This window comes from Rhinichthys klamathensis, unplaced genomic scaffold, assembly GCF_029890125.1.
Source record: "Rhinichthys klamathensis goyatoka isolate OS25496 unplaced genomic scaffold, OSU_Roscu_1.1 h1tg000076l_1, whole genome shotgun sequence".
NCBI lineage: Eukaryota > Metazoa > Chordata > Actinopteri > Cypriniformes > Leuciscidae > Rhinichthys > Rhinichthys klamathensis.
This window is the reverse complement of record NW_026606618.1, coordinates 2149831-2165852: the sequence shown is the minus strand read 5'-3', so window position 1 is coordinate 2165852 and position 16022 is coordinate 2149831. Positions and strand designations below refer to the sequence as shown.

Genomic DNA, 16022 nt, shown 5'->3' with positions numbered 1-16022 from the left:
GGGAAGGATTTGGCTGATTGTCATGGGAAAATCACATTATTAGAAGGTTTAGCAAGACGTCTGTGTGCTGCCAAGCTTTCCAGTGCTGCATGAATGTGAGTTTGTGGACACACTTCCCACTGCATTGCTCCAGCTGTTAAGTCAGCGTGTGCGGTTGCTCCGAGCCTTGTGCCTCTGCAACCAGACAACTTTGTGCCAGCGTGTGCGTGGTTGAATGTAAAAGGATAAGAAGATGCCTGCTATTCTAGTCGCGTCCAAGATGAAGTCGGGATTGCCCAAACCTGTGCATGCTACCGCGCTACCAATTCCAGCTAGGGTAGCAGCCCAACAGAATGGACCACTGAAGCCCACGCAGCCCAGCCTCATCCCCTTGAAGTCTCCCATCTACAGACAGCAAAGTCAAGGCACTGCAACTTTACAGAAAAAGTACCAGAATGCCAAAGACACATCAGGAGACCCTCAGGTTGGAACACTGATGCTTAATTTGTATGTGGCTTTGTGGTTGCATTCATGTTCTAACAGATGATCGTCCTTGTATGGATAGTTTGATTCCACACAGACAGTTTTATACTTTGATTGAATAAATAAAAAATGAATTAATAATTTGTGCATTGACCACTTGATCAGTTATCTTTATAGTACTATTGATCGTCTTCATCGACCTCATCAAAAATATCAGGCTACAACAGGTATTTTTTTGTAATTGTGCAAATTATTACTTTGTTTCTTGCAATGCAAGCTGATATATCACAATTACGACTTTGTTTCTCGTAATGGCAACTTTATATCTCACAATTGCAACTTTGTTTCTCATACTTATGAGTTGCGACTATCTTGTAATGTGAATTTTCAAGTAATAGCGACTATATTTTTACAATATGACGTTATATCGCAGTTACGACTTTATAATGGCTACTTTAAAATTACAAATTTCTTGTAACTTTTTATCTAACATTTGTTTTTTATACTTGCGACTATATTGTATCGTTACTAGTTTCTCGTAATTGCAACTTTATATCTCACAATTAAAACGTTGTTTCTTGTAATTGTCACAGTATATCTCAAAACTACAACTTTCTTGTAACTTTTTATCTCATAATTGGGACTGTTTCTTATATATTTGCAACTTTATGTCTTGCAATGTGACTTTATATCTCAATTACAACTTTGTTTCTTGTAATTGCTACTATATATCTTAAAACTATTACTTTCTTGTAACTTTTTATCTCATAATTGGGACTGTTTCTTATATTTGCAACTTTATATCTTGCAATGTGACTATATCTCACAATTGACACTTTATATCTCACAATTACAACTTTGTTTCTTGTCATTGCTCCTTTATATCTCAAAACTACAATTTTCTTGTAACTGTTTATCTCATAATGGGGATTATTTATTATATTTGCAACTTTATGCCTCACAATGTGACTTTGTCTCACAACTATGACTTTGTTTCTTGTAATTGCTACTTTAGATTTGACATTTGCGACTGTTTCTCATACTTGCGATTTGTTTATATCTAGTTATGACTTAATATCTCGCAACAAAACAACTTTCTTATAATTGCAACTTTATGTCTTACAATTGTGATTTTAAAGCTGCAGTCCGGCGTTTTTCCTCTTTGTCGCCATCTCTGTTCGAAATCTGCAATCGCAGTCATTCACGGAATTATCAACTTTACGTGAGTTGTAGTTCAACACCCTCAAAACGGCACAGCGCGGATGAACACAATGTTTGAGGAGACTGTGAGGCTGACAGTCACCGTGCCGGTGTGGATACTGTCATTCAGAATCACAGATTATTCTTTTTGGAAGTATGACCAACATAAGAATTTTCACCGGAAAATGTAGTCTGAAGTAGTAAGAAACATCCACCTTTGTTCTGGTTCTGACATTGCAGTAAATCGCGCTGATTAAATCTAACAATCGCTTATAAGTTATCATATCACGTGAAACCGTGCAAATTATACTTTGTTCTCAACTTGTTAATGTTAACAACGTCAGCATTGCGTGACTACATGTAATGTCCTTCCGATATGTATCCTTGTTTTCGCATGGGCCGGTTGCAGTCTCTTCTTTCTGTAGCCACTCCGAAGTCCGAACGAAGTCTTTTGCATTTTACAGCGGGTGAATCTCTAGTTGTCACTGGTGATTGTCGTTTGAACCTTTCTGGATCCGCCATCAAATTGATAAGTTTAATTATATCAAGTGCTGTAAGAAAAGGCAATAAATCTCCACCTCCAGCATCCTCACACTCATAGCCTACTAGCCGAAACTCCTTCTTTATGTGTACAGTTGTGACGTAATGACGCAAAGACATGCTCGAATCTCCCGCGGAAATCCACCAGTACCACTGGAATTAAAAACATTATTACAAGCTTACCGCTTTGAATCGAGCTACGGCAAGCAGATCGTGTTGAACACTGGCTGGTTATGTATTTTATCAAATATGTATTTTGGATCATTTTTAACCCAAAAAAAGCTACGGACTGCAGCTTTAAATCTCTTTCACGGTATGACTTTACATCTCACAATGACGTTTTGTTTCTTGTAATTGTAACTTTATATCTCACAATATAACTTTTATAAAATAACTCTATGATGGAAACAGGCTTGCTTGCAAGGTGTTAATTGTGTTTTTGGAATATTAATGAACATTTATTTGTAACTGCAAAATGCTTTGGGTTGTCATGTTGAAGTTCAAACTTTGCAGAGTAAAACTTGTGCCTATATTCCACCATGACTTGACCTACAACAGCTGTGTACATTGTATCCATGTCTTCGAAACAGTTTCTCTTTGGCCACATTACCACCATTGTAATTACTGTTTGTAGAGCTTCCCGCTGAAAGCTCATGTGTTTATACATTTACATGTTAAAAATATTATGCTTTGTAAGAATAGATCCTGCTGACCTGGTCAAAGCAAATTGCCTATGAAAAGTCGCAATGTTCTTCTTTTGGTCCACGGCAGCGGTGTGTAAGTTTATGTCTATGAGTGTATGCGTACATGTGTTTATATAGCTTCATACGTTCAGTCGAGCTTTGAAGGCAGCGAAGAGCCAAGTTCTTCATGTGGCGGGGTAGAATGAAAAGCTTAGCCAGTTGGCCTGTAATTACAGCGCACACGCACACATAGACACGGTCATGGAGGTTTTACTACAGTGCTCCATTAGTGGCGGTGAGCCGCACTGCAGGTGGGCATTTGGCCATATGGATGGGACGCCACACACACCAATCCCAGAGGCCAATAGTGGGCACCCTTTAGCAGACACTGGTACTAATATACTACTATGCCCCCACACACTGCACTGCTGTCCCTCTTTGTTTTGGCCAGGAAGCTGGAAAATGCTTCACATTAATGAAAATGGCACTAAATGTGTTTTGAGACAGCATTGGTGAGGATTAGTCACGGTTGGTTGGCTTGTAAAACAACGTGATGATTGCAGTTACTAGTTTGTAAAATATCTGCTTTTAGTCTTGTTTTTGGAAATGATGGAATTACCAAAAAAGACAAGGAATGGAAAGTCCATTACAAGTTTAGGGACCACTTTTTGCTCTCTAAATTGTCCTGCACAAATTGAATTGCTTGGGTTTTATTGAGCTGATCTTTAAAAACTCGATCTTGAACCTAAAATGGAGAAATCCAATGTGGCATGTTTGCTCTGTTTTACAAAAAGTGCTTTGGCGGTACTTGGTGATTCTGTCCAAATATCGTAGTTTACCATACTTTGATTCGGTATTCATATTTAAATGCGGTAGTGACATGGTACTCCAAGTCTGCTTCAAATGGTATTAGCATGGTAAAAGTCCAACAAAACCATGATAATACCATAGTGCTCCCTTTTTTTTTTTTTTTTTTTTGAGCTATCTTGTTTTTAGCAGCGCTGTAAAAAATTATTTTGTCAAATCAACTTAGATAATTAATCTGGTTTAGATAACATAATATTTTGAGTTTAAGGCAACCAGGTTACTTACTTTTTTAAGTTAAACCAACTTTTTTTTTACAGCGAGTGTTGTTATTGTAAACTAGCCTACTATTAAAATTCAGTTATTGAAATACAGCTTAAATAATAAAATATAAATATTAGATGAATATCTTCATCTTAAATGAATATAAAATGTATATGTAATATATAAAAATGTTGCCTTGGCTGAACTGATATAAGTTTCCTAAAACAAATACAAAATATATATTTTATATTAAAAAAAAAAACCCTGAAAATATAAAAGCTACATCAAAATTTAAATAAATCCTATAATAATATATAAATAATATTAAAACATCAATGTCGATTGACCATCACTACAGTTGGTTAATCTTGAATCTTAACCCTCATTTTTTTTGTTGAGAATGACTTGAGATGAGATTGATTAATGTAATGACGTTTAATAACAGTTCTCAGAAAAATCATTAACCAATATGTTTGTTATTAAAATGAATGTGGGGTCTTTTAGACCCCAAACAGAACATGATGGCTAAACGCTGATTTGGTCTATTGTAATTGCGTACGTAATGCATCTTCATGTTAACATGGAACCTGGTTACTCCTCTTCCCCTATGTTTTTATTATTCAAGATTATTATTCCCACATGCTGTCCACCGCAGCCTAGAGGTTTTGTTTACAGTGAAGGGGTGGAGCGGTTCTCCAGGCTCTGTGGGCAGAAATACAAACAACCCCCTGCAGAACTCACAAGGAGTCTCTGTATTAAAACCAGCAGTGGCTCCAGTTTAAATGGTCCATGCTTAGCTCTGATCTGCATGATGGGCAGTCACACCAGTTCTTATGTCCCATTTAGACCCATTTAGATATAACTAGACCAGCAACAAAACACCTACAGCCCTTCATTTCTGACCTCTAGGGGCCTATTGAGACTCTGCTGCCTCGCAGTGTTCACTTTTTGTAGTTGCATGATGATTAAGATAGAAAGGGACCATGAATGTTTGGAATTGCACCATAATACACATGCTAATTTTGCAATGTATAACACAGTATTCAAATATATTGTATGCATAAAATGTCAAATTCTTTCTGTATTATACAACCAGAACACATGACATACTGTATCACACAATGCAATGTGCCTAGCTTGTTACCATTTTTGAAAACGGTGAATGGTCTGGAAGCCATAACAACCTAACTTTTTTCAGACTGCTTCTTTTTTCCATTTATAATTTTGCGTTTTATTTAAATTATTTCTTTAAATATTTATTCACAAAACAACAACAAATGTTATAATATTTGACCAGACTGCCATTTTTTCATTAATAATTTGTGTAAATATATTTAAATATATATTTTTATATTTTGTAAAATATTTAACAATAACATTTTTCATAATTTTTCACCTCCGTTGTTTATATAAAATGTTTTAAAACATTTCTAAAATATTTATTCAAGTTAATACAATAAGAATTATTATTATAATTATTATTTACACATTGTAATCCAAATAATAATTGATAAAATAATCAAATATGTTTCTAAAGATAGTATGCTACTGTTTGAATTTCTTTTTTGTTTTAATGTTTCAAGTATAAATTTTTTTTTTTTAATTAGATGTATAACCTGATATTCCAGACTCTTTTGACAGCTTGCTTTTATTAATTTTCTTGGAAATTTCCCTGTCTACACTCTGATATTTAAATGGTAGCTGATCGGCCACAATGTGGCATTTGTCTTTCATCCATAAGCTCTAAACCCAGAGTTAGATGTTAAGTGCCTTTTCCTCATTCTGTCTCTCTCTATTTTTCTTTGGATGAATAGATTTATACAGATTGGGCCAACCACTACCTAGCCAAGTCCGGACACACACGCCTGATTAAAGACCTCCAACAGGATGTTGCCGATGGCGTTTTGTTGGCAGAAATCATTCAGGTTGTAGGTAAGATTAAAGATATAAAAAATCATTTTCCATACTTCAACAAACCCCTCTTCTTCCTTCAGAAAAAGTTAATACATAAAACCTACAATTTTGCTCCACCGTACCAGTAAATCTAACCATAATGAGTAGGTTCGAGGAGGAGAACTGGGAAAGAAATGGACACACAAGTATCAAGAAAACTCACCACCTTTGTTATTTTGAATGTGTTCTGAAGCTGTTTTATGAGATCAGTTTCTAAAAAGGGCCAATTTGTGGATGGTTTATGAGGCTACAAACTGTTTTGTGAACATTTTATTAAGCCAAAATGTAATAAACGTATGCAAGAGGAGGATACGCGTTCCTATTCTCATTCCTATTACAAATACAAAAGCCTGAAGACCACACCAAGTGGATGAAGTGTTCATAAACCAACTAGCAGGTATAAAATGGTGTTACTTTAATTCAGTGCCTCTGTTTTCTTTTTTCCATTCAGCAAATGAGAAGATTGCCGATATCAACGGATTCCCAGAGAGTCGCTCTCAAATGGTAAGACTCAAAATTTGTTTATCGTAATTTCTGTCCGGCGTGATAGGAAAAGACACAAACCACAATATGTCAAAGTCAAACTCTTAATCGAATGTCACTGTCACATGGTGGATCTGGTGAAGAAGTGATCAAAATATTGATTTTGAAGATATTGAAAATGAGAGTTTTGAGAATATGGTAGACAGGCCTCGACATTTAGGCCTTGTCTGCTTGTCCTTTGGACAAGTAAATCGCTCATTCACTTTTTTGGTGGTGTAAATATAGCTAATTTATTATTATCATTTATTTATACTTAACTTTATACTTTATTTATACTTAAATTTATATGTATTTTTTAACCTTATTAAATGTATGCATCATCTTTCATGTCAAATTCTTACATTTGTCAATAAATTCAGTTAGACACTATAGGGCCGTTAGCCTACCAATCAAATGAAATAATTTAAATTGCAAAATTACAACTGCAATAAATAATGTTATGAGATTAATAATGTAATTAAATGTTTGAATATACATATAAGACTACTTTTAAACATAAAACTAAACCGCCAAAAGGTGGCGGCAAGTGACCGTCTTAATGAGTGAGTCATTGAGTCATTCATTCAAACGATTCGTTCAAAACACTGAATCATTTAGGAACAAAACACCGCGCGAAAGTATTGCTTTCCTTTGGAACCATTTTCGTCTTTGAAATAAAACAAAACAGTCTATATTGTGTCTAAAACGTAAGTAGATAAACTAATTTTAACTACTTATTGAACTATAAAATCAATGTAACATTTGCAATCGTGTTAATATTCAGCAAAACAGCTCCCTTGGTCGTGTTATGTTACTTAACTATATCTATGTTCAGTTATATTAATATAACAACATTCTATGTTTCTTCTGTGTGCTGCTAACGTTATGGTCATTTGTTTTGATTTCTCCACGAAAGTCACAAGGCAGCGCGAGCCTCAACAGCACGCCTTTTGTTATCAGAAATACGTTAACTTGCACCATTATCAATCGCTGTTTAAGCTGAATGTAATAAAATCTGAATCATTCCATGCTTATTTTTTTGTCACTAAAGTTTTAAGCTACCTGACTGGTCGGGCAAGTAAAAATCTCTTCCACTTGCCCCTTCAATAAATCCACTTGTTCCTTTAATAAATCCGGACAGGTTAGCTTTAAGGGTTAGTTCATCCAAAAAGAAAATTATCCCATAATTCGTAGATTTTCCATTTAAGCCAAATATACATGATAAATGAGAGTGAGTATATGACAGAATTTCCATTTTTGGTTAAACTGTCCCTTTAAGAAACAACCTCAGGGATGACAATGGCAGGTCTTGTTGACCTTAAAATCCTGGTGTTAACCAGCATGCTGCAGTCTGTCGTCTCGCCAGTGGTCAGGATATACATTGTAATGTCACAGGAACACCGCAGGATGGACCCACATGGTTGTAAACCACAAAACTACCCTATTGAGCACCATCTGTTTGGTTATGTTTCCTGTACACCTGAGTGTGCAAACCGGCCGCGGTGGGGTCACATTTTCCGAGGGGGCAGCAAGCTCTTGATGTATGTCCGTGTTTCTCTCTCAAACAGATTGAGAACATTGATACCTGTCTGTGCTTCCTGGCTGCTAAAGGAGTGAATATTAAGGGACTTTGTGCCGAAGGTGAGCGGACTCTTAACTAATGCTCAATAATATTTAAAATAAGATGTCAACAAGATTCTTTTCTTTTTCTGCCAAACCACAGAGATCCGCAATGGCAATCTGAAAGCCATTTTAGGCCTTTTCTTCATTCTGTCACGCTTCAGGCAGCAGCAGCAGCAGACTTTGAAACAGACCTCCAGCAATGTTCAGATGCTCCAGAACAACAGGGCCCACCGATGCGCCAGTCCTGCCCTGCCTCCTCACACTTCTCCCTGGAGCTCTCCCTGTCCTTCTCCTATCCAGCAACACTACACCTCCTCCCCATGTGCACAGAAAACACACACAGACCTGCAGTCCAGGTATTATTTTCCATTCATCTACTGGATAGCTTCTTCATAGACAGACAACATATCAGCTGGATTGAAAGATCAGTAATCAATTTTTAATCTTTAAAGGGGTCATATAATGCCATTTTTGTACAAGCTAGTATGATTCTTTAGGGTCTAAACTAAAAGTTTGTAATATACTTTAATTAAAAATTCTCATTAGTATTGTAAGAAAACACTTATTTTACTTGGTCAAAAACAGCTCTGTTTTCAGCACGCCGTTTCAGTGCATATGACTTTAAATGATAATGAGCTTTGCTCACCCCGACTCATTGTTCTGTGTGTACACCGTTTGTAACACAATAACCATAACGCGTTGTTCAGTATAAACGTGGGATTATGAATTATATTGAGAACATCATACATAGAAAACATGCCGTAATGTACCCTAAGTGTAAACCTTAGACGCATTCATTGTGAAGCGTGCAGCTAGCGATTTGCAAAGATTAATATAAATATTAATATAAAGTTTAATAAAACGTTACACTCACTTCAGTTGTTCTAGAGGTTCAGCAGGAACACGAATAGCTGGTACCGATCCTTTTTTCATGAGCAGCTTCTTAGCAAAACCAGCTCATACTGATCCTCGTTTATAAAGCAGTCTGGTGAGAAATGATTCGCGCAAAGATTAATGCATTGACGTTGCTCGTGGGGAATATTCCCTTCGAAAACAAACTCAGCCACTGCGTCTTCAGCGGTTCGGATTTAGGAACATTAAAATGACTGCTGTGTTCCTTATTACACCCAAGAACAGAACACCACAATCGCTTAGACGCCATTCTGGTCATCAACAATGACCGCGCCGGTCCGCGCAGACTATGATTGACAGCTCGCTCAAGAGCGAGGGCGGGTCTGTGTTGAAACGATGCTGTCAATCAACAATCGTGGGAGGGGCTTCCAAGCGTGTGACGTCACAAAATCGAACGGCTCAATTTGAGGCAGGGGAAAACATATAAGGAGATTAAAACAAAAACACTGGATGGATTTTTATCATTTTATGATGGTTGTGTACAGACACTGCCAACACACATTTCAGTACAATCAACTTGTAAAAGTGCATGTACCATTATATGACCCCTTTAAATAATTTGGTTCGAGGAAATTTTATTATATATATATTATGCACACACACACACACACACACATATATATATACTGTATATACATTTTTTTTTTATTAGATTTTTATATATGTATGTATAATATATATATATATATAAAAAAAATATAATAAAACAAATATATATATATATATATATATATATATATATATATTGTAGGATAAGATTCTTGTCGCATTGGACTTGCTGTGACCATGATGCCAACATATTACATTTTCAGATGCTCTCATACTGCTCCTCTTTTTCTTCCTCCTCTAACTTTTTATGCCCTTAACATTTCCAATGATTAACCTTTCATTTATTATGTTAGTATTATTTATTTATATACTATTATAGTATTTATTATTAATATTTTGAGTGAGACTTTGGTTTTTATTTGAGTTTCTTTTTTCATTTTATTTGAAATAATTTTATGTGCTTTTGTCGTTTTTTATATATATTTTTTTTATATTTTTAATATTTATGTTTTCTGTTTCATTTGAATGTTTTAGTGTTAGTATGTAATTTTTATTTTTTATATATATTTTTTTAGAATTGTAGTAACTCAAGTTAAACTTATTTTATTTTAGTTAGTTGCTAAGGCAACATCTTTTATTTAAGATTTTTAAGTAAAAATTGTTTATCTAATATGAAATAATATGAAATAATAGTTATATTAGTAATATTAATAATTATTTCAACTTTATTTAAATTATCAAAACATTTTTAATCATTTAAGTTTTAGTTAACAATAACAACACTGGTTATTTCTCTAACTCTTCTATTCATCCCTTTTTCTTTCTCTTTTGTTTTTCTCTTGATCTTGAAGTCATCCATCAAAAGGCTCTGATCAGAAAAAAGCTGTGAGACTCTCAGTTGCTCAGAAAAAGAACACTAGGTCAGCTTTCCAGATTTCTATGTCCACTCTTGAAAACATCACAATGTGCCTGATCTACTTGTCCTCCTAGTAAATTACTTTAAATTACTTCACAACAGCACCATCTACTGATGATCTTGTGATTCTAAAAAAGCCTATCTTGTTTCCTCAGGGCCAAAAAACATGTGAATCCCCTTCAATAGTCATTTTGTTCTCGATCATATGATCAGATGTGGACTTTAATATTAAAGGTCACTGAGGTTTATTTATATAATTTGCACTCCAGTCCTGGGTCTTTGCAGCATAAATAGTTATTGTTTAAAGAGAAAGGTTGAGTTTGTTCTGACTGAACTCTTTGTCAGGCTTCAGAGCCCCTCTGTGAGGGCGGCTGGAACGGGCGCAGAGAGTAAACCTCGAACCTCAAACACCAACAGACGCAGCCAAAGCTTCAACCAATGTGACCGATTAAAGCCGCCAATCTCTGCCTACGCTCATGAAAGAGGTGAGTTAATCACATCCATTTACACAATCTTGAGAATGATTGTTATGTAAGCAGTCAGTGTTTCCGCTACATTCATTCTGCCGTGGCGGGCCGCCACACCTAAAATCATCCCGCCACGGCTGCAGCTTCTCGGTCCGATATTGTATGTGTTATTGTTAAGCCCCACTAAAGGCATACAAAACATTGTAAAGCACCATAAAGTTTCCGCACTATATTCCAAAACTTCTAAAGTCATTCAATAGCATCATGTGAGGTAAAAATGAATATTTAAGTCGTTAAGTTAAAGTTAATGGAAACTCGGTCATTCTCCATTCAGCATTCAAACAGCGCGTCGCGTTCGGTTACGACAGTAACACGACGACACTCTCTTCAAGATCAATGTTCCCATTATTATACTTTATTTGTAGATAAAGGTCTATAGTTTGCATACAATTACTTTATCTTGCTGGAGTTTATAGCGCTTTCTAAATCATATTCCTTTCTCCCGGGTGTCTGTTACAGCACTAGAGTAGAGAGCACTATGAATTGTTCTTCATGCCCACTGTAACTGAAATTTAAAACTGTTAAAAGAAAAGGCTCAATAAACTGTTGCATATATATAATACATTAAGCATAGATAGATATAATCTCTTCGCTTTGTGCTTTGAACTTTTCAATGCGAAGCGCTGCGCGCTGTGACTTCGCGTTGCTTCAAGTGCATCATTCTGCGCACGGGATGCGCATAATCGCTTGCCGCTCTGGTTGGGGCCTTTCATATTGGGGAGGTTTAAACACCTGGGGTAAGGGGGCGTGGCCAATGGGAATATCACTCATGGGCCACGCCCCCTCCCCCTGGCGAAATGGGCCTGCCACCACGGCTGGAAAAAATCCTAGAGGAAACACTGAGCAGTCATTTAGTAAAAACTGTGTTATTGTTAAATCATCCTGAAAAAACCCCCAAGGTGTCTTGCTCAGTGCACAGTGAATAACTCTTTGAGGTATTCGAACCTATAACCTTTCACCCAGATCTTTAACCACAAGGCCACACCACCCATAGAGTCGGCAGGCTTTATTTCAGTATTATTTTTTACTAGAATTACCTGTGAATTTTTTTTTATAGATTTATCTTACTTTTCCTTGCTCAAATTGGTATTGGTATTATTGGTCAAAAAACTTTTTTTTTTTTTATTATATAAATATATTATTAAAAAACTATATTATTATTATTTTCAAAAACTAAAACTGGTATTTTTAATACGTAAATATAATTTGAAAAAAAAAAAATGTGATCATCATATAAAGCGATTGTGTCTCTTCAGTAAATTTGGACTAAACCGCTCCATTCATATAGATTAGTTTATGAACTTTTTGAAGCGACAAAGTGGAAGTTGCGTGGACTGTCAATTGAGGGACAGAAATAACTCAGATTTCATTAAAAATAACTTCATTTGTGTTTCGAAGATGAACGGAAGTCTTACGGGTTTGTAACGACACAAGGGTGAATAAATGATGACAGAATTTACATTTTATGTGAACTAACCCTTTAAGCTCTGAGAAAAAAACAAACATTTTAAGTGGATAATGAAGAGAATTAAGGTCTGTTCCTCATGCTAAGTTATCGTAATGCTTAAAAAGGCTGGGAAAAAGCGCACAAGTAAATGGACTTGTACTTCACGGTACTTTTATGGTAATTTATGGGTCTTTTGACCATAAAGACAACTTTATAGTTTTTTGATCCAGCTGTTTTTGGACATGAATTGTCACTTCAAGTTCTACAAAATATTTTGAACCAAATTTTTCACGATGAGTGATCCAAACCATCCTCCCTTGATTTGTTTAAAGTTAGGTAACTGCTCATGTTGTTCACATTTTTATGATTCTTTAATTTCATGTTGTTGACACATTTTTGGCACACTGTTGTTACATTATGGCGGGCTTGGTTTACACACTTCAGCATTTAGTTATTTAGCGTGGATGTTTCCCCACTAACATGTCACATAGTTGAATATGTGGAATTTTTGTATTCAAGACATATTCATAAAACCGTATAAAAAGTATTTTTTCCCGTTTGCACATGCATGATGTACATGTTTGTGTGCATGCATGCATCTGTGTTTGTGTGTGGCAAGTGTGGACTCTCAGCTGCACACTGCTGGATCTGGTATGTTGATGATGAGGCGTTTGCTGCTCACTGATTCAGCTCTATTTAGTGTACTTGTGGCAAAACCAGCGCAGAGAAAGAGAGAGAGAAAAGTCAATGATAATGACAGAGCTTTATATACAGTGAGATCAAACGGCTAGGAAGACATGCGAGGAATATGACTGTTATGTGAATTTTGCTCAGATTGCCTGTAAGGTAAGCACCGCTAAACTGAGTTTTTATGCAACAGGCTAGTAAATTATTGAATAATTAAATAATGCATACATGGGCAACCACCAGTTTAGCAGTGCAGGAAAATAAAATCAGGGAAAGACAGTGACTGATCAGAACAGGTCAAATGAAACGTTTAACATTTTTACTTAGTCTTTGCAAGAGTTTGGTTTCATTACATACTGAATTTTCATGCAATTCAGGCTAATTATATATGCTATTAAATAATATATTATGTATTGTATGTAATAATAATACAAAATATTTTGTCCCTTTTTTTTTTCTTTTTTTTTTTACATTAGTATTATGACAGAAAGCACATAAAAAATGTGCCTTGGAAATGGTTTGTTTTTATATTTAACCAAATAATCAGTTTCTTCACTCATATCTCAAATGTCATGAAATGCTCCACAGTCACTCTCCTTTACTAACCCTCAATAGTAATACATTACTTCACATACTTTAAATATTTATCTTCATAGTTCATGCTTTCTTTTCTCAGCATCCAATACGCTCTCATATTTTCAAAATCCCACGGGTGTCACTCTTGCTAATGTCTATGTGCAACAGCTTGACTGCACTTGCTAGTGTTTGAAAGATTTGACCCACTTTCTCTGTGCCAGATTGACCATTTGTCCTCCCTACCTGTCCAATTGCCTGTTACAGTAGTTGAATGTACAAAAAGTGACACCAAGCAATGCATTAAATAAATGTTTATATATAAATGTTATATTTCCTCGTGAATTTACAGAGAAAACAACCTCATCACCAATAATGGTTGATCATGGACCAATCAGCTCTTCCATTCCTCCACCCAGCTGCACCAGCACCACAACTTCCACCTCTAAACCCTGGAGAAGCAAGTCGCTCAGCGCTAAACACACTGCTACATCCTCCATGGTCACGGTTAAACAACCAGCTCCAGATTCTCTCGAGGTTCCTCCTAAGGTGATTGCCCAGAAGTCCATGCTGGAAAAGCTCAAGCTCTTCAACAGCAAAACGGGTTCCAGAGCCTCCAAGGTTGTCAGTACAGACGATGTGGATGATGTTGAACCAGAAGGCGGCCAGATTTGCCCCATCCACCCTGGAAACCAATGGCCTGTCACCCCCAGCAGTTCTGGCAGCTCAAGTCCTAAGCTAGCTCTGAAAGGCTTTGCACAGTTGACGCTTGGAAAATCTTTGGCGCCGAAAACAACCTCGGCAAAAGCGTCTGAAAACCTTAAAGAGAAGTCAAAGCCTAAAGAGAAAGAAAAGCTCAAACAGCTGCCTGTTACAGAACCCAAACACCTTAAAGGAGACACAAAAACTGACGGACTTGTTGTACTAGAGTCTAAGAAGGCTGTTCCCAAAGGAAACAAAGTAAAAAAAGACAATGCAAAATCAGCCATGAGTGGAATTCCCAAACCAAGCCAAGGAGGAAAGGGTTCAGCTGCAAATAAGACTGTAGCGTCGCCCCCTTGTGGTGCGGAGGCAGAGCGGTTACGGACCACGAAGATAGGAGGTCTGTCTGTGCATAAAGGGCAGAAAGATGACAGAAACTATAGCTTTACATCTAGCTTAGCATTTTCAGATGGGAAAAGTTGCCAAGATCTCACCCTTGGTGCGCAGACCCACTCAACAACCAGCAATATGGTCAGTGTGCAACTTCCACAGCTCCAGCAACAATACAGCCATCCCAACATGGCCACTGTCGCCCCATTCATGTACAGGTAACGGAACACCTTTGTGGGGCTTTTAATGCGTTATCCTACATACTCCATTAGACTCTATTTGGCTCTAAACTAGTATGTTGTCCTGTCACTATGTAGGTCTCAAACTGAAATTGATAGGACTGGGCTAGTGACAGGAGTGGAGGAAAGGAGGGTACGAACAGGCCTGTGCAGCAAATCAATCCATACTTCTCTTGAGAACCTGACAGGTAAGCATTATGAGCATAAGGAGAGTGAGTACAGAAAAATAAACTTGAGTTGCAAATAGCAGTGTTGGGCAAGCTACTTTGAAACTGTAATTGAAAATAATATAACTAGTCACAGCCATGAGTGAGTTCTTTAATCATTGTAGTGATTCACGGTAAATCATTTTAGTGAATTGCACCATTATGCATTTATCAGAATTATAGCAAATCATTTTAGTCACTCGTAGCAAATCTTTTTGGTGATTTCATAGCCCTTCATAACAAATAATTGGAATGTTTCATAGTGAATAATTTTAGTGTTTCATAGTGAATAATTTTAGCAAATGATTTGAATAATTTAACAGTTCTCTTAAATGAATCAGACATTGCAATTTAGACTAGCATGTTTGTTCAGCTTGCTCAGGAAACCATGTGAGGTAAAAACAATTCTGTTGTTTTACCATGTTACAAGGCTGAATGTTGGACTATTGTTTGTTACTGGGAAAAACTGTTTCAAAACAGTCTAATATCACTCTACTAAACATTTTAGTAGTGTTGCCACTTTTGGATAGTTACTCCCCAACTCTAATGCCTGGTTAGGACAAGGTCACTTACTGTGTCTTTGTATAAAACAACACTGATTATTTAAGAATAAGTGAGCAGTGTTTTCCGAACTTTGAGGCCAATGTCAGGCCAGTCTGAGAGTGAACAAGAAAACAAAACAGCACTCATCTGCATGCAAAAGGCTATGAATGTCAAGGAGTTGCCAAGGCCTACCAGCATGTGTGTGTGTGTGTGTGTGTGTGTGCTTTCTCAGTCTGTCAGAACTTTGTGTAGAGAGAAAAACTCTTCTCCACAGGGGAAG

The 16022-nt window shown here is 36.5% G+C and overlaps 1 protein-coding gene across 2 annotated transcripts in view; it reads left to right on the top strand.

The window, feature by feature from the left end:
- The first annotated feature begins 204 nt into the window (after nucleotides 1-204).
- Nucleotides 205-16022, top strand: part of nav2b (neuron navigator 2b) — a 70280-nt gene continuing 54462 nt past the window's right edge. Inside the window, exons 1-9 of one of the 2 annotated variants that reach the window (XM_056250890.1) lie at nucleotides 205-463; nucleotides 5768-5885; nucleotides 6358-6410; nucleotides 7997-8069; nucleotides 8152-8407; nucleotides 10364-10432; nucleotides 10774-10913; nucleotides 14015-14972; nucleotides 15072-15181. In XM_056250890.1, the coding sequence (XP_056106865.1) occupies nucleotides 233-463; nucleotides 5768-5885; nucleotides 6358-6410; nucleotides 7997-8069; nucleotides 8152-8407; nucleotides 10364-10432; nucleotides 10774-10913; nucleotides 14015-14972; nucleotides 15072-15181 (2008 nt within the window). In that variant the 5' untranslated portion in view covers nucleotides 205-232. The remainder of the gene's footprint in view (nucleotides 464-5767; nucleotides 5886-6357; nucleotides 6411-7996; nucleotides 8070-8151; nucleotides 8408-10363; nucleotides 10433-10773; nucleotides 10914-14014; nucleotides 14973-15071; nucleotides 15182-16022) is intronic. The other variant, XM_056250891.1, reaches the window with a different exon arrangement.